The following is a 16,371-nucleotide window of genomic DNA, read 5'->3' on the forward strand; positions in this document are numbered from 1 at the left end:
TAATGGAAATCGTAGCAAGTCTTTGCAACAATTCCAATTTTTTCTGAGCATATTTAACATTTGTCTTAGGTCACCATACTAGAGAGGTATATGTTATTCTGGGTCTAACGATAGCCGTATAGATCCAGTGAATCATTTTCGGCTTGATCCCCATTTATTACCAAAAGTTTTTTTACTAATCCATAAGGCATTTGTAGCCTTACTTATTACTTTGTCTATGTGTAAGTTCCAATTTAATTTGCTATCTAGGGTTACTCCTAAGTACTTTACCTCTAGAGAAAATTCTAATTTCGTTCCATTGAGGTACAAATCAGGGATTTAAACTTTTTTTTTCCTGCGTGTGAATGGAATAATATTAGTTTTCTCCGGATTTATCGATAGTCCCTCTTTTTCGCACCACATTGTGGTTAGATTAAGAGCACGTTGAAGTCTATCTCTGATTACGTGCTCATATTTTCCACGAGCTATACTATGTCGTCCGCAAAACCAATTACATCAAAACTTTGTGACTCTAGTTGCATCAACAGCTCATCAACTACTAATGACCATAATAGGGATGAGAGAACCCCTCCCTGTGGGCATCCCTTTGCGGTCTTTACTGTGACTGTTGAGCTTCCATGATTGCAAGTTATTTCTCTTTTTTGTAACATTTCAAATATCCAATCGACGATTGTTATGTCGAAATTACGTTTTCTCATTACGTCTTTCATTGAGTTATGAGATGCATTATCAAATGCGCCTTCGATGTCTAGAAACGCAGATAACATAATCTCTTTGACTTCAATTGTTTTTTTTTTTTTCAATTTTTGTTACTAGCGCATGAAGCGCTGTTACTGTTGATTTGCCACTTTGGTAAGCAAACTGGTATTTATTTAGAGGTTTTAGTTTTAGATATTCTAACTTTATATAGTTATGTTTACATGTTCATTTATATCATAACAAATTTGTTCTAGGTATATATTCAAATTCAGTATGCGATGAACCAGCCTCTTGTGCAAAATAGAGAGAATATAATGATTCAATATCTCTTGTTTCATCCTGGTTGGTGGTATATTTTTAGAGAAAAGAAAATATGGGTATTCATGTCGAGCTCGTAAACAAATACCCAGCCGTAAAAATACTTACCTCCATTGACGAGTAATGGAAGATACACAGTTTACGGCTGGGTATTCGTATACGAGCTCGATGTGAAGACCCCTAATGACTTTATTAGTAAAAGGTTGTAGAATAAATTTAAGTCATATCTTTTTCTGAAACTGAACGTTTTTCATTGGTAAAGGTAAACATAACTGTCAACTAGACAGTGATCCGCCGGATCCAGCCAATCGAACAGGTTCCACATTTATAGAGAGTTTTGAATCATACTCGGTATACTAGTTGGTTAGCCCAATAGCAATTGCATTGATATTTCTCTCTTCACAACATCTTGAAAATTCTTTGCCTGCAAATTTTCTAAGCAGAAGGGGAACCGGTTTAGAGAAATATCCCAGTAAGTCCGTAGAAGGTATAACTCTCGCAAAAATGCCTTTTCATCGATACGCAAATTTCGCCATACATAATAGACCCCTAATAACAACTAACTTTCAATTACGTTTTTCAAGCAAAATATGACTTCAGGGAAATTAAGTGATGTTTAAATGAAATAAATAGAAGAGATGCGTCTCATTTAAAGTGTTACAAAGTTTCTATTTAGTCAAATGAATAAGCATATAAATTATTTTAGATATCACTAGCAGACCATCCTTGGCGAAGCAAACTAATGGCATCGCCCTAGAACCTCGGTTTTCTTCATATCATTAAATCAACCTACGCAATAAGCCTGTGGCTATTCGATCTTGGAATTTTCACTTTCCTCATTTTTTTCAGTGGTTTTGTCAGTACCTTTACTATTGTTCTCTGGTCCTGGTTTCTGCGTTTTGTTAACATCAAGTCCGAACCAGCTGGAAATCATGGCAATTCCTTCATCCGTCGATTCACTAACTGCTGCCAGAATATCTGCAGTTGAAAGATTATCAAGAATTGATAAAGGAGATGTTATGTTGAGTGTTGGCGTCACAACTGGTTTAAGTTCGTCTTCCGCTACTTTCTTTTCATCGGCAGGTGGCTGCGTTGTAGTTTCTGTCACGCTGCAAACGAAATTAGTAATATCTTGAATTGAATTTATCGACGGGCAAATAAAGTTACCTTTCTTGTGGTTGTTGTTCTTTGATTTCTTCTTCGGATGATTTTATAAGTTCTACACCCTTAGGTCCCATCCGGAAACAACCGAGCGGTAGCTCGATTTGCACTTCACCCAATAACATTGGTTCCAACTGTAGACAACCGCGTAGGCCATCGTCTGTTGGTAATAATTCGCTAAATCTAGCACACATTTGAGCTAAACGGGCAAACATATTCAAACAGGTCGGCGCTGGGTCGGGACCTGTAACTCGTTGGCTATGTAGCACACTATCACCATACGAAACGTTCAAAGCAATGCCTTCTTCCACCGATAAATATTTTAATCGAACGCAACCTAGAAAATGGTTAGAAGAAATTAGTACACACAAAACAATTTACGATTTGATATACATACCAGGACCACCAAGATCGATGTAGGACATGTTGAAATCTATACAACAAATACAAGACGGGCCATTGCAGAGACAGTTACTCGGTCCAATTTCTTCTTCTTTTGCTTCCACATCAGTTGCGAGTGATAAATAATCTAAAAGTAAATCAGTACCTTGTAGTTCGTTCATATTGAAATTGTTTCTGTTTCTGTTTAAAAATATACTTTAAATTAACGTATTCATTGCAAAATTACCTTAATTGTATTGAAGTATATGCTACAACTTTTAAGAATTGATTGAAATATAATTTTACGTTGTCTAATATTTTCCGTGGACAAATCAAATTGATAAAGGGTTGCTGCTAGCTTTAGAACAAAAATACATCTGCGAGTAATCCTCTTAATCGACTTTAATTTTGCATAAATAGTTAATAGGCAGCAACTTCTTTTTGCCATTGATGGACACGACTGCCTCTTTTGGGCCGGACATGGATAAAAATTCACCAATTGTTTCACGTTCTTCGCCGAAAATAACCTTAAACCGATCACCGGCCCCTGGAACTACAGGTTCCAGATTATTGCAAGGCACATTTACAACTCGGTCCTCTTCTGGCAAGAACACCGAGCAAGTGCCACTGTTGACAGTTCGAATATATCCAGTTTGACCCGCCAGGTCAGAGTCATCATGATTACGAATTTCGACCTCAATTTCCGTGGTACACCACTCGCCGTACTGTGAATCGAGGCTAGCGCCCGGAGTTTGCGGGTTATAAGGCGACTGTGGAGCGCCTGGAGTGGCCGGAGAGTAAGCGCTTGGCGAAGGAGTGCCCATATAATTCACTTGATAGGAGGAAGGACTGGGACTTGGACTTGGCTGATATGGACTGAATGATTCTGTATTGAACATATTGCCGGGAGTATGTGGAGCGAATGGTGTGTTTATCTGGTAACCAGGTGTACTTGGATTATAGCCTGGACTTGGAGATGGTTCTTCCATATTGAAATCAAAGTCGTTCGAACGGGCTGGTGTATTTGTTACCGCTGGATCCCAAGCTCCATGTCGGGGGGTCATGCTTCCATCGTGGGATGGAGTCATTGATCCATAAGGAGTGCGGTTTCCAATATCGTATGAAGGAGTTTGAGATCCATGAAGCGGAGTTTTCGAACCCGAGTAAACTGGTGTTTGGGCTCCATAACTACTGCCAGGAGTGCGACTCGGAGTACGAATATAGTTTGAAACAGAACCTTCCTTCGGAGTAGGTCCAACTACGGCAATATGATTTCGATCAACCGATATTGTCTGGCAAGCAGAATGCAACTCAACACGAGCGGTACTTTCGGTAGCATCTTTAACAATGCCAACAGAACCTTTATATGGCCCTCCAGTGATCTTAATACTTTTGCCAAGAATTTCTCTATCCCGACTAACACCGCGGTGACCACCGCGGCCACCCATTCTTCCCCCACGACCACCTCGACCACCAGATGGATGCATCGGTGAATGTATACGGGGGGACATAAAACCAAATTGTCCAATAGGCATAAGCGCGTTGCCCTGCGATTTATTTCCTCCAGCTAACTGAAGATGTCTGGTTTTACATACAAATATACCTCCATTTTCGGTATACATTCGTGAGTGCAGAAAAGCCAAATTTCTATACAAGTGCTTGATTTCCCCATCACGGCCGGCATGCGGACCTTCCATAACTTTAACTATGTCCCGACGACGTATTGGATTTTGTTCTGAATCCAAAGCAAGTGTATTTCGATTTTCGCGGCGCTTTTGCAAAGCAGCTGGTTTGCACTCCATAACCTTTCCGTGCATTCCAAGCACGTGAAAGTTTTCCCTTTCCAAGCGCACAATCACGCCAACTGTTTGTGCATCTAGTTGTACTAAATCTCCCCACTGATACTGACCCAGCGAATCCACGCCGGTTGCCATATCACTGCATAGCTGCAAATCTCGTGGCAGTACTTCCAACTCGTGCATTGTTAAATCAGATACCATTACAATACGCTGCGGTTCAACACGAACTATTAAACCAGTTTCTCCTTCATAGCGGCCTGCTAACACCTTTGCATGATCACCAGTTTTGAAGTACTTTCGTAATTCAGAAGCTTTAAATATTAAAGGATCTTTAAGGTCTTCATGTTTCGGCATAACAGTAATTAATGCGCCATCGATAGCAATAATTTTCGCCTGTAGATTTTCCAAATCACCCACGCATACTTCAACGTTATCACCCATTGAGAAAGAATGGGACGATACAGGATCCTCCTTGGTCGAAACTGCTAATTCAATGTTAATTTCTTCTGGCTGTTCTTCAAAGCGTTCCAATTCAGCCAATGTTGGTTTAACACCATCAGCCAGAATTGCTGACATTGTAAAATTTTTGTACAAAAATCCTTTCCTGGAGTAACGGTTACCTTCAAAAATTAGAAAATCTCCATCAGAAGTAACCTCTCCTCCAATTGCACGGATTGCTTCTGGGTCAAATGGTTTTGCCGCAGGCCGTCTTTTCTTTTTCCGCTTGTTTTCGTCATTATCAGCAGACGTGGTACGCAAGGCGCCTCTCAAGCGTGTATAATCAATGCGGGGAAGCAATTTCAAGTGCACTTGGTTCTGAGCAAGATCTACATAATCTACCTGTGCGATATCATCTTTGTAGATTCCTCGCTTTAAACGAACCCATTGCTTTGGTTTCAGTCCCGTTTGTTCCTTCACAACCTTTAAAATGTCTGTCATTTCTTTAATTGGAACCATCTCCTGTTTCCAAATACCCATTCGTAAATTTCCCACATTGGTGATAGCGGCCTTAACGTGAGTTTGCTTGTATGCTTCAATGTAAACATATCCTTTAACACCTTCTGGAGCGACTATGGATTTTATCTGCAAAGGTTCGTCCGTATTAGAGTATGTAAGAAATTTACGCATCAACAATAAAACAGTCGCCTTCTCTTCCCCTATTCGACATTTGACCATCCACAAATTCGGATCCTTAATTCCAGGAAGTAATGTTTGTTGAGTAATCTCATCGGACATTTCCTCACCACCATCGCCAAAATGTCTCCGAGCAATCGATTCGTCCGCATATTTCTTCCGTAAATACTCTTCAATCTCATCCTCTTTCTGATTATCCCACAAATTAGTGCCACGACGTCTGTTTTCAATTTCCCGAGCCGTTTGTCCAAATTCCTCGACTTCATTTCCCACAATGCCGATTTCTTGAGCTCCTTCCTCCCATTCCTCATCTTCATCAACCTCATCGTCAACTTCGGCTTCATCAATAATAAATCCTCCAAAACGTTCTTTCTTTTTTTTCTTCCTTCCCCCACGACGGTCATCCTCATCGTCGTCCTCGTACTCCTCTGAATCTAAATCTTCTCCTTCAGGTTCCTGTTCGTCTTCCACTTCCTCTTCATCATCCGAGCCACGATCACCAGAAATTTTACGCTTTTTCTTCAACCGTGGTTCCGCATCTGACCCAGATTGTGATCCAGCTGACACCGACCGTGAACGGGATCTCGAAATAGAACGCGAACGAGATCGAGATCTAGAAACAGATCGAGAAGCTGAACGCGACATTGAGCGGCTTCGATTTGAAACACCACTTTTGCGCGATCGATTAGATACAACGCTATCATTGTCCGACCCACTGCTATCAGACATTTTCTGATGGTAAAATGCACTTGTGCAACACTTTCAAAACTAAATTTATTTATTTTTTCACTGATATACCACGCAGCTACAACAATCAGTAAAAGAGGTGAAGTATATGACGTTTCACGACTGAACAATCGAAAAAAATAATACCTCTGTTTGATGTTTGATATTGGTTGGTAAAGTAGAAGTGAGGCCAGTAAGAAAATATCGGTGGGGCTACATGTATGCTGCAGGGGCTTTTTCACAAGGTTAATTTATATATCTTAGAGATTCTCAATATATTACATAACAAAACAATGAATACCATTTACAAAACTTTCTGACAGCTTACTTATGCACACTCACCGTAAGTTATACGATTTATAATTCCGCAAAAATGTATGCACGTGGCACGTTTTTTAAAAGAAGCGGTTTTTTGCGTCGTTTTTTTTTTTTTCAAATAACGCGGTTTTTTATACGGTTTTTTTTGCGCGGTGCGTAGAATCATGTAAAAAAATACTTTATTGTACATTGTGATATATCATTGCTGCCGTGAATATTGAAGTACATATACATGAAGTTGATAGTACAGCGGGAATTCGTTGGTTGGGTCACGACTGCCATGGCGACTTGTGTTCGTAAGCTGGGTGAACTGACAATTTTTTCACAGGGGAGCGCCGATTCATCGTTTTCTTCATTCTGCTTTGAAAAGATCAGGTGTTGGAAGTACAATAAAGGACTGAACTGCACACAATATGTTGTACAATGTACATGTACAATATGTAGTTTTTTAATTACTCTATTGATTATGGCAAAAAGATCTGCATGAAATGACCAAACCAATAGCAATGAGGAATACACTTATGGAAGAAGCGGGATACGTAAACATGATTATAAACTTTTCACAAGAATGAATAATATCGTGTTATTTTGGCGCCCGACTAGTAAACACTCAACTAAAGGCTCTTAGACTTCAAACTACCCAAGTAACAAAAAGTTCAGATAAAACAGACATCGTAGACTAATCAACTAATCTAACGAACATGAATAGAATTCTATTTAGCTCATTTTTTAAGTAGTTAACCGTACTTTCAATTTCGCATTTGTTGAGTGAACTCCGAGTAGCATGCAAAACAGCTTCTAAACCGAACTAGGAAGTTCACATTAAGTTCGGATAGGTCGCTAACAGAGCGCTATTCAGCTTGAAAAGAAAATCTCAAATAAACTAATAAAAATCAATTTACAATTTTTCAATTCCCTCACTCATCATTCCGTGTTGGTATTATAATCCCATGATAATCATTTACTGAAGCAATCTAGATCAGGAGAATAATGTCTGGCTTCATGTGTTTATAAATTTCATATTTTTTTGCAACTTACTACAACAAGCTTCGAACTCGAGTCCTCTCTCTTTGAAGCCTAGATTCATACCACTGCTCCGTTCCCGCTATATGAGATCAGCATCGATTTTATTCGATGTGCTGATTTCTCTTCGTTACCTACACGTTCATAGCTAGGAACATACCGGGTCTCTCTTTCAGCTTGGAACAAGGCTCAAAATAGAGGTAGGTTTACTAGATCATGATTCTCAAAGCAGTTTTCAAATCGAATCGCGACAAATCGACTCTAGTGCTTGCTTACTTATCTAGGGACTAAATAATATTATGTTCCGCCTGTACTTTATCTGAAAGAACAGGCGGAACATAAGATTATTTAGTCCCTAGATTATCCCCTAGATGCTGTAAATTATCGACAATTAATAATATAAATGCAAAATTTTTCATTGATGATAATTTTTCACAAGTGTGCATAGCGAATCATATCATTTAACGTGAATTATTAGTGCATCGAGTATTTCATATGACCTTTTTAATTTCACCCGTCTGATAGTTCTGAATAATAAATTATCTTATAAAGACTCGACGATTCCGTTCAGTGTAATGACGTTTGACGTTACGTTCCCATGCAGGTCAACTTTATACATAACCTGTAAAAATCCAGTAACGCCAGCGACATTACTTATCTAGGGACTAAATAACATGAACTAGGAAGTTCATGTCGTTTTCGTTTTCGCGGTGTAGCTACACTCGGACTACACTTTTGACACCGTAAATGTTTTATTTCTCTTTTCGGACTACACTTTTTCTGTCTCTAACTACACTTTTTCATTCCCGGACTACACCCGAAAAAAGCAGAGTGTACTGTAGAGAATTACCAATACATTCACACGTCTGTGTCACAGCTGATTTGTTTCGGTTCTCGTTCCACGTGGTAAAGTGTCAGATAAATTTTTATTCAGCACAATTGCGAGATGGACATATGAAATGGAAACGAGACAAAATGATGATGGCGATAATGACCAAAACAAAACAAATTGACAGCTATCCCTATTATTACGCATACAAATGCAACTACACACTTAAATTTTTTTGTCGGGTCTCGGTAATTTTTGCCGAGAACGGCACCACTGAGTGCTCGGTTAGAAAAAAAATGACAGCTGTCACATTTTTTCGAAAATCTCGGTTCAACCCAACTGAAGTTTCGGCACAAAATATTAACGAGCCGAAATATCAGTTAGGTGCACCGAGATTCACGAAAAAATGTGACAGCTGTCATTATTTTTTTAACCGAGCACTCAGTGGTGCCGTTCTCGGCAATAAATTACCGAGACCCGGCAAAAAATTTTAAGTGTGTACACTGAAAATGTTTTATTTGAAGCTGCAAAGTGTAGCCCGGAAAAGTGTAGCTACACCGCGAAAACGAATTCGACATTATTCGGCTGCCTTACGCAAAATCCAGTGCAACCAGAAAAATTTATTTATTTGATATTTTTATTTTTATTTAACAAACAAACAACAATGAAAATTAGGTTACAAACAACATATAAAACAATACAACCAAATTTCGTCTACATATATATCATCATATTTCTACCACAGACAATCAGATTTCCTACTAACTAATCTTCGTAAAACGGTTTTTGTCTTTGCTAATGGTTAGGCACGCTTGCCTAAATCAACACCAGCGGCATTACTGATGGTTTGTGTCTTTGATAATTAATGTAGACGCTAGCTTCTAGCGACACCAGCGGCATTATTGTCCACTAAGCAAAATTTCAAAATAATCGTTATTTTTCTGGTCGATGGAATGGAATCGTCATCGAGTGTGCCGTCTGTTTGTCTGTGCTTCTACTGTCAAACTGTTTTTTGTTTTTCTCACTTTTCCGGACTTTAATCGAAATAAAATAAAAAAACAAGGGAAATTACTCGACAAAACACTCAATTCCTGTTGCAAAATCAAGCGTAAGTTCTTTGTTTGTGAAGAAAAGCTTGATTTCACGTTACAACGAACAACTAAATAAACAACATAACAATGAAAAGAAATACCTTCACTGCATATTCGCTAATTGCGTGAGTTTTTCAAATTTGGAATATCTTTTTCAGATTCCACGCATATTTTTACCCACTGTCGATACGCTTCTGCTTCCTTGGGAAATCTATAAAATTCAATGCCCAGACCGGAAACACAGTAGTTTTTACAACCAAACGCTTGGCACTTCATTCAAATGCTTGTTTGCTTTTGTTTGCCGCAACCAAAATAAAATTGTGTCCACGATATTACATTTTCACTTACTCAATGATTGGATGAAACACCAGCTGTTTAGCGACACGGCAAGCTGAGCCCCCTTTTGAATATTGTCGCACACACGTGCTGTCAAAATCAGCCAATCACGTTTGGAGCAAAAAACCTGAAGCAAACCGGGGTATCATCTTGGCCACTCTTCTCTTATGTCGAATTCGTTTTCGCAGTGTAGCTACATTTTTCCGGACTACACTTTGCAGCTTCAAATAAAACATTTTCAGTGTAGTTGCATTGGTATGCGTAATAATAGGGATAGCTGTCAATTTGTTTTGTTTTGGTCATTTTGTCTCGTTTCCATTTCATATGTCCATCTCGCAAATGTTCTAAAAAAAATACCTGACACTTCACCGCGTGGAACGAGAACCAAAACAAACCAGTTCTGACACACAGTGGTGGGCACCGCTAATCGAAAATTTAGCGACGCTAATCGCTAAGTCGCTAACCGGAAAATTTAGCTCGATAATCGCTAAACGCTAAACCACATCTGTTCAACTGAAGAACCAAAAATGAGACAAAATCTCTTTATTTTAAGTATTGACATCTAGCGGTGGAGAGAACGCATTTTACACTCGAAATTTTATTACGCTTATATTCCATTCATTCAATAGAAGGACTGTATGAGCTCTCGCCGTTTTTTCGCCGAGAGAATTCTTTGTTCTCCCCGGTACCGGTATAACGAGAGTGCCTTTTCATGATAATCGTACAGTACCACCCGCATACGTGCAATGGTTTTTAGGTATATATATTTTAATGAATTTCATTGTTGCCCAAGTTGAAAACTAAATATCTTGACTAACGACAATCATTTTTTTACATTGTACCTAATGTCGTAAGCAGTGCTGTGTATAGCGTGTCTGATATGCATTACTTGCAATGTCAGGTATAAAAAACGGTACGAGAAAAACATATTGTCGTTGGTCGAGAAATTCGGTTTCCAAGTCCAACGAAGATATTCAAGTAAATCAATTTACAGGTTAAAATAGTTTCAACAGTCGCGAGGTGTACAATCCAAGAAAATTTGTTAAACAATGTTTGAATGATTCAAAGATTTTTAGTTTAATTTGTTCTATTGACGTTGATTATGAATTGTTACTGAATTTCCGCTTTAAAGATCTTTTGAATGCGGTCCTGTCTTAACTTGATTTTGATAGATTCAACTATTCAAGATCACCTTTTTGCCTGGTCATTGAAGCAAGAAAAAATAATTTTTTTAGGCATGTTCAAACTATTGGAGAGAACTGTTCGAACGATGCACTGTAAAATCAATGTAGGATGGAACAGCGAAAAATGAATGCGAAAGCTTGGGCACCGATTTGCTGCAGAGTTTTGTTCGAAGTTGCATATCTGTTCTGTGTGTAGAATACAATGTGTACAATTTGGGCCTCTTTATCGAAATTTTTTTTTTCTCATTTCGACTTACCTTTAAAAAGGTCAGATAAAAGCAGCGGAATTTGATTTTGGAAATTCAACCGACATGCTGAAAACTCCGCGTAAAACTAGAATTTTCTTGGAACTCCGCGTTAATGTTGCGCCTAAAGTCAGAAATGTATGAATAGTAGTAACACAGATAACAGATATCCAAGCTAGAACAAAGAATTCCAGAAATCGTGTGTAAAAATCTCACTCGTTTGGAATGCTAACGACATCTTTCTGCAACTTGCGACCTTAACAGAGATGCCAGATGTTTTTGAAAAATGTCTGCAACTGCTCGAAAAACCGGAAAAATCTGCTTGAAATTTGAACAAAATCTATTCGTGATTCGAAAAAATTCCACTCGCGCTGGTAAAAGTCTGTAAAAATCTGTACACATTTTGAGAAAAACTGCGCAAATATAAGGAGGCTCTGACAAAAATCTGCAGAAACTATGGAAAATCTGTGAATATCTGCAAATGAATGAAAATCTGCACACGGACTCTAAAAATCTGCGTTTTGCAGACAAATCTGCACATCTGGTATCCCTGGACCTTAACTACTTTAGTGATGGCAGCGCTGGATAATAGTCAAAGCTGCCAGACGCATGAAAATTCTCACAAATTATAGAGTTGCTGTTTTTGCAACGATATAACACTGTTTTTGTGAGGTTTGTGTATTTTTTTTTCATATCAACACTAAAACAAACAAATTTATCGCAAATATAAACTGGGATAGAATAAAATTGTCGATTATGTACAAATTACGACTGCTCAAAATTTCTACATTAAAAACCGGAAAAAAGGAAACCCTTTTTATTGCAATAGTATCGATTAGAGGTGGAAAACTATCGATTTTATCGAATCATTGACTGCTAAGTCACAGATAACAGACTTCCAAGCTAATTTTGCTTCAGGTGTAAAAAGACGCAACGGTTTTTTAGCAAGTCGCAATACGCAGTACGGTGACGCTAAGAACACTTAGTGGTCAATGATTCGTCGTCTGGCAGCTTTGACTGTAATCCAGCGCTGCCATCACTAAAGTAGTTAAAGTCGCAAGTTGCAGAAAGATGTCGTTAGCATTTCAAACGAGTAAGATTTTGAAATCTTACACACGATTTCTGGAGTTGTTTGTTCTAGCTTGGTTATGTGTTATCTGTGTTTATATAAATTTGAAACTTCAAACGTGTTTTTTCTCAAAAACATGTTTTCAAAATCGGCAAGCAGTAGAACTAAAAAACTTTACATCCGATTGACTTGAAACACACAGTGTTAGTTATAAACAATCAAAGTCGATTTTTTTGTCGAAATCGAACTTTTTTTTCAAACCGTTGCCATTTTGCGAAGAAAAATTCTAAAAACATAATCATGTGTACTTCACTAGCGACACTTATGTAGATGGTGAAAAAAAATTTGGTTTTGGTTATAGCTGGAGTTGGGCACGACTTCTACTGCTCGCCGCGGAACAACTTTAAAAAAAGCGGTTAACGGCAATCGCTGCACAGCCGCCATTTTGTAACAAAAATAGCAATAAAAATATTTTCTCTATTCTGCAAGAGTTGCTCAATCCAATGATATATTGTTTATATACCTTACATCTCAAATGTCCTTTAGAAAAATCATGAAAAAAGCTTTGTTTTTTTTTGAGCATTTGGTGGATATTACCCCTTAAAATGTTATCAAAAACATTTCAGAAAATATTCTCCGAGTTCTTATATCGTAACAGAAATTATTTTGGGTCCTGTTATTAGCATGATTAGGATTTTTTGAAAATATAAACAAAAAATATTTAACATTCACTTCAAAAAAAAAAAAAATGTCACATGAATTTCGCAAATTACGCACTTTCGTATAAATGCAAATAAAAAAACCTGCAGTCGAAACTGGTTATGATTTAAATCACGTTAATTTTTTTTAATTTTTCACGGATTTTTTGCATCCCGGAAGTATTACCTGTCCAGTCGGGTGGCTCCGTTCCGGCCCGGTCCGAAAAAAAATCGGACTTTGAAGGTTCCGGTCCGATCGGCCTTCGATTGGGCTTTCCGGACCCTACCTGGTCCGGAATCAAACACTATATGAATCTCTGAAATTTATCGTAGTTACTAATTCATCGATTTGATGAAACTATGTGTCAGAAAGACATTGAAAATCAGCTGGAGAAAGCTAGCTTGCAGAGTATCAACACTTCTTAGACAAAAAGAAGCTGAGTAGAATGCATAGGCAAGATTCAACATTAAAAAATTTACGAGGCGAATATCTGATAAAGCTATCTCCTAGCCTACATTATGTGCATATCTACATTCTAACGAAACTTCAAAAATTATCCAAAGTGACTGCCTTTCGCACTGCTGAATTATCCTAGGACTGTTTTTTGCGCTTTCACTGTTTCTTTTTAAAAAATGGAAGAAAATCACGGTTTAATGTACAACTTTGATGGATATATTAAATTCTACCAATTTGTTTTTTTTTCCAGATGGAATTAAGCAAAAAATAGTATGTATATATAAGCTGGGTAAGACCGCCCATTTAAGCAATTCTGATTATAGAAACGACTGCAATTTCATGTTTTCTTTGGAAAGAGGTTCTTCTATTCAATACCCGCATCTAAAAAATACGATCTGAAATATTTTTGTTTATTTTCCAGCTCTTTTTTCAATTTAAAAAATGTATTAAAAATTTCCAGATCTTCTTCATATGGAGTAAGCCCGCCCACCAGGGGGGTAAGATCGCCCACCATCTGTTGATGATAAAAAATATTTTTAGGTCCAAAACGGTAGGTTTTATCGGTATGGAATTTTTGGCACAGTTGTAGATGATATTTTTTTTCTTGTTTTTTTGTTTTTTTTTTTCTTGTTGTATTTGAAGTATAAAATATGAAATTTGACGTAATGTTAGTGCTCAGGAAATAGCGAAATAAAAGAAATGACTCTTAATCTCGAACAATTAAATAACGTGCAACACCGGAAACGTTCAAATAGTACGATACCACATTTAAATTATATTGAGGCCACATATATTGATCAAAGCAGGTATAGTTTTAAATAGTATTTTAGTTTCTTTTATTTCCATAACTTTTGAACCACATATCAAATTGTTATGAAGTTTGTTATTTGTTAGTTTCAGAGATGACTCGTTCGTATGACACTCTAGTTATGTTCAAATAAGTCGTGTAATTTTTGAGATACTAGACTCGTTGTTTTAACAATTGAATACAGAACGGTTGCTTAAGTTTGATTATAGTCAAATGAAATGGGAACGTATTGGGCAGCCAAACTTTGAAACCACGTGTTCAATCATAATTCATCAGTTAACCCTTAACTAGCCCGTTCATCTGATATCAATATTGCTTAAATCGGTTGTGTAGTTTCTGATATAATGAAGCTTCGTGATTTTTACATTTCGATACATTACAGACGAGATCCGAGAAAATTTATTGTGAAAACCACAAAAAAATTAAAACTTAGAAAAAAAATTTTTTTTCAGATTTTTTTTTTAAATCCAGGTTGTTCCGGAAGTGGCCAATGAAGCCTATATTCAAAAATATGTCTTTTGAAAGATTTCTGATGAAAAATCCTGGAGATAGAGGTGTCACACGCTATATTTGGTGCAAAAACGTAAATGTCCCCTAGTAAAGGTTCTTCTGAGGACTTCCGGATGAAAAATAGCCATTTCTCGATGAGTTCTTGGCCGATTCCGGATCTTGATGGACCATTCGCTTCAGAAATGATTTTGTCATCTATGTCAATGATGCGAATAAGCATTTTTATCAGGTAACCCATTATCAAATCCATCCAAAAAATTGCAGATTTGACATGCCTACCGGAACTCAGGAATATGTCCTACATCCGGTGACCTAGGTCAGATCTGAGGTCAGAAAATGAAACTTCAAAAGTTTTCCAGTTCAATAGTGTTCGAATTATTAAAATCGAATAACATTTGGCAAAGCTACAGCATTTCAAATTCCATCAAAATTTTGCCTATCCTACTTATTTTGACTATCCCCTGTAAGTGTTAAGGTGTCATCCCAGTGCATGTAAGTGCCCCGACATCCAACCAACATTAATTTTCTATCTAGTCTTCTATAGCAAGTACCTTACAAGGTAATAATGGTCACCAATCAAAGGTTTTATCGCTATAACCCCAAAAGTTTGGCATGGTGCAATTGATGAACCTTTTATTTGAAGTCTATATGCTGATGAAAATTCCCTTCTTCCAACGGTGAACATATTTGTATAGCTAGCTATAACGCGCTACACGTTTTAAGTAAATCCCAGATGAAAGGTATACGATTAAGAGGCATTTAGAAAAGAAAGTGAAAACATAAAATTGAGCCTCACTGAACAGCTTTTCCATTTGTACTTACCTAGAATGCTGGCAGAGAGAGCCAACGACGTTAAATAGGTCAATACGATGCCGAACAATATTTTCTTCATTATTCTGATTCGCAGACGCGCATTTAAAATAATACTTTTTTTTAATTAAAATGTATCGCAGTTAATCTATATTTATTCTAACTATTATTGGCTGATCTATTGGTTAGTGCCAGGTTAATAAAAACGAACCGTCTTACAATCCGACTGAAATAGGAATGATTTTGGCCGACTGAGTAGAAATGACTCAACAACGGTGCCAAGTGAAATTTTAATCGCCGTGTTTTGTGCCTCGCAGAGAAAGAGAGCCTTTCGATCTCGTACTATCGTGTTTTTACCCTGGAGAAATGGCTCTCCATTCGATGCGCGCATTGATTAACCTGTATGCTATTGCAGGCCGCGCGCTTTGCCGGTTGTCTTCCTGTGTTGCACCGCGGGAGTTATTCTCTCAGTATGATTGTTGTTTGTGAGATACGAATTATCTCAGCTTGTTCAAGTTCAAGGGAGAATAGATCGGCAAACTGATGTCTAACTTTTTTTTGAAGTAGAATACTTCTCTCAGGAAGTTCGGCTACATAGGGATGTGAAATGAAAATCTAAAACCGAAAAAACTGAAAAATATGTCCAATTTCAAATGCTAATAAATCGGTTAGTATTCGATGGATTTCCTTCGTTCTTGCAGCAATAGATTGGAAAATCTTCTAAGATTCTTCCCAAAATAAGATAATTGTAATTTTATTATTCACACTATTGTAC

The 16,371-nt window shown here is 37.5% G+C and overlaps 2 protein-coding genes and 1 long non-coding RNA gene across 4 annotated transcripts; 1 reads left to right on the forward strand and 2 right to left on the reverse strand.

Annotated features, from left to right (window-relative positions):
* Positions 1 to 1,665: 1,665 nt before the first annotated feature.
* Positions 1,666 to 16,039, reverse strand: LOC129733174 (uncharacterized). 2 transcript variants are annotated; one of them, XM_055694799.1, is made up of 4 exons: positions 15,609 to 16,039; positions 2,576 to 2,707; positions 2,185 to 2,515; positions 1,666 to 2,126 (listed from the first exon to the last, which is right to left on the reverse strand). In XM_055694799.1, exons 1-4 carry the CDS (start codon positions 15,676 to 15,678, stop codon positions 1,826 to 1,828), a joined length of 834 nt encoding a protein of 277 aa, XP_055550774.1. In that variant the 5' UTR covers positions 15,679 to 16,039; the 3' UTR covers positions 1,666 to 1,825. The 2 variants fall into 2 exon arrangements, with proteins under 2 accessions (XP_055550774.1, XP_055550776.1); XM_055694801.1 differs by lacking the exon at positions 15,609 to 16,039 and adding an exon at positions 2,807 to 2,947.
* LOC129733171 (transcription elongation factor SPT5) lies at positions 2,823 to 6,338 on the reverse strand. The gene has a single exon (XM_055694794.1). It carries the CDS (start codon positions 6,219 to 6,221, stop codon positions 2,952 to 2,954), a length of 3,270 nt encoding a protein of 1,089 aa, XP_055550769.1. The 5' UTR covers positions 6,222 to 6,338; the 3' UTR covers positions 2,823 to 2,951.
* Positions 13,581 to 14,088, forward strand: LOC129733175 (uncharacterized). Its single transcript, XR_008729441.1, has 3 exons — positions 13,581 to 13,660; positions 13,719 to 13,826; positions 13,890 to 14,088. It is a non-coding gene; the product is annotated as an uncharacterized LOC129733175 (long non-coding RNA).
* Positions 16,040 to 16,371: the final 332 nt, after the last annotated feature.

This window comes from Wyeomyia smithii, chromosome 3, assembly GCF_029784165.1.
Source record: "Wyeomyia smithii strain HCP4-BCI-WySm-NY-G18 chromosome 3, ASM2978416v1, whole genome shotgun sequence".
Lineage (NCBI taxonomy): Eukaryota > Metazoa > Arthropoda > Insecta > Diptera > Culicidae > Wyeomyia > Wyeomyia smithii.

Excerpts from the sequence above, each read along its gene's own strand:
- LOC129733171 (XM_055694794.1), bottom strand. The coding sequence starts at position 6,221 with ATGTCTGATAGCAGTGGGTCGGACAATGATAGCGTTGTATCTAATCGA.
- LOC129733174 (XM_055694799.1), bottom strand. The coding sequence starts at position 15,678 with ATGAAGAAAATATTGTTCGGCATCGTATTGACCTATTTAACGTCGTTG. Across the intron at positions 2,516-2,575 it reads CATCGATCTTGGTGGTCCTG|GTTGCGTTCGATTAAAATAT; the intron begins GTATGTATATCA and ends ACCATTTTCTAG. Across the intron at positions 2,127-2,184 it reads GAACAACAACCACAAGAAAG|CGTGACAGAAACTACAACGC; the intron begins GTAACTTTATTT and ends TTTCGTTTGCAG.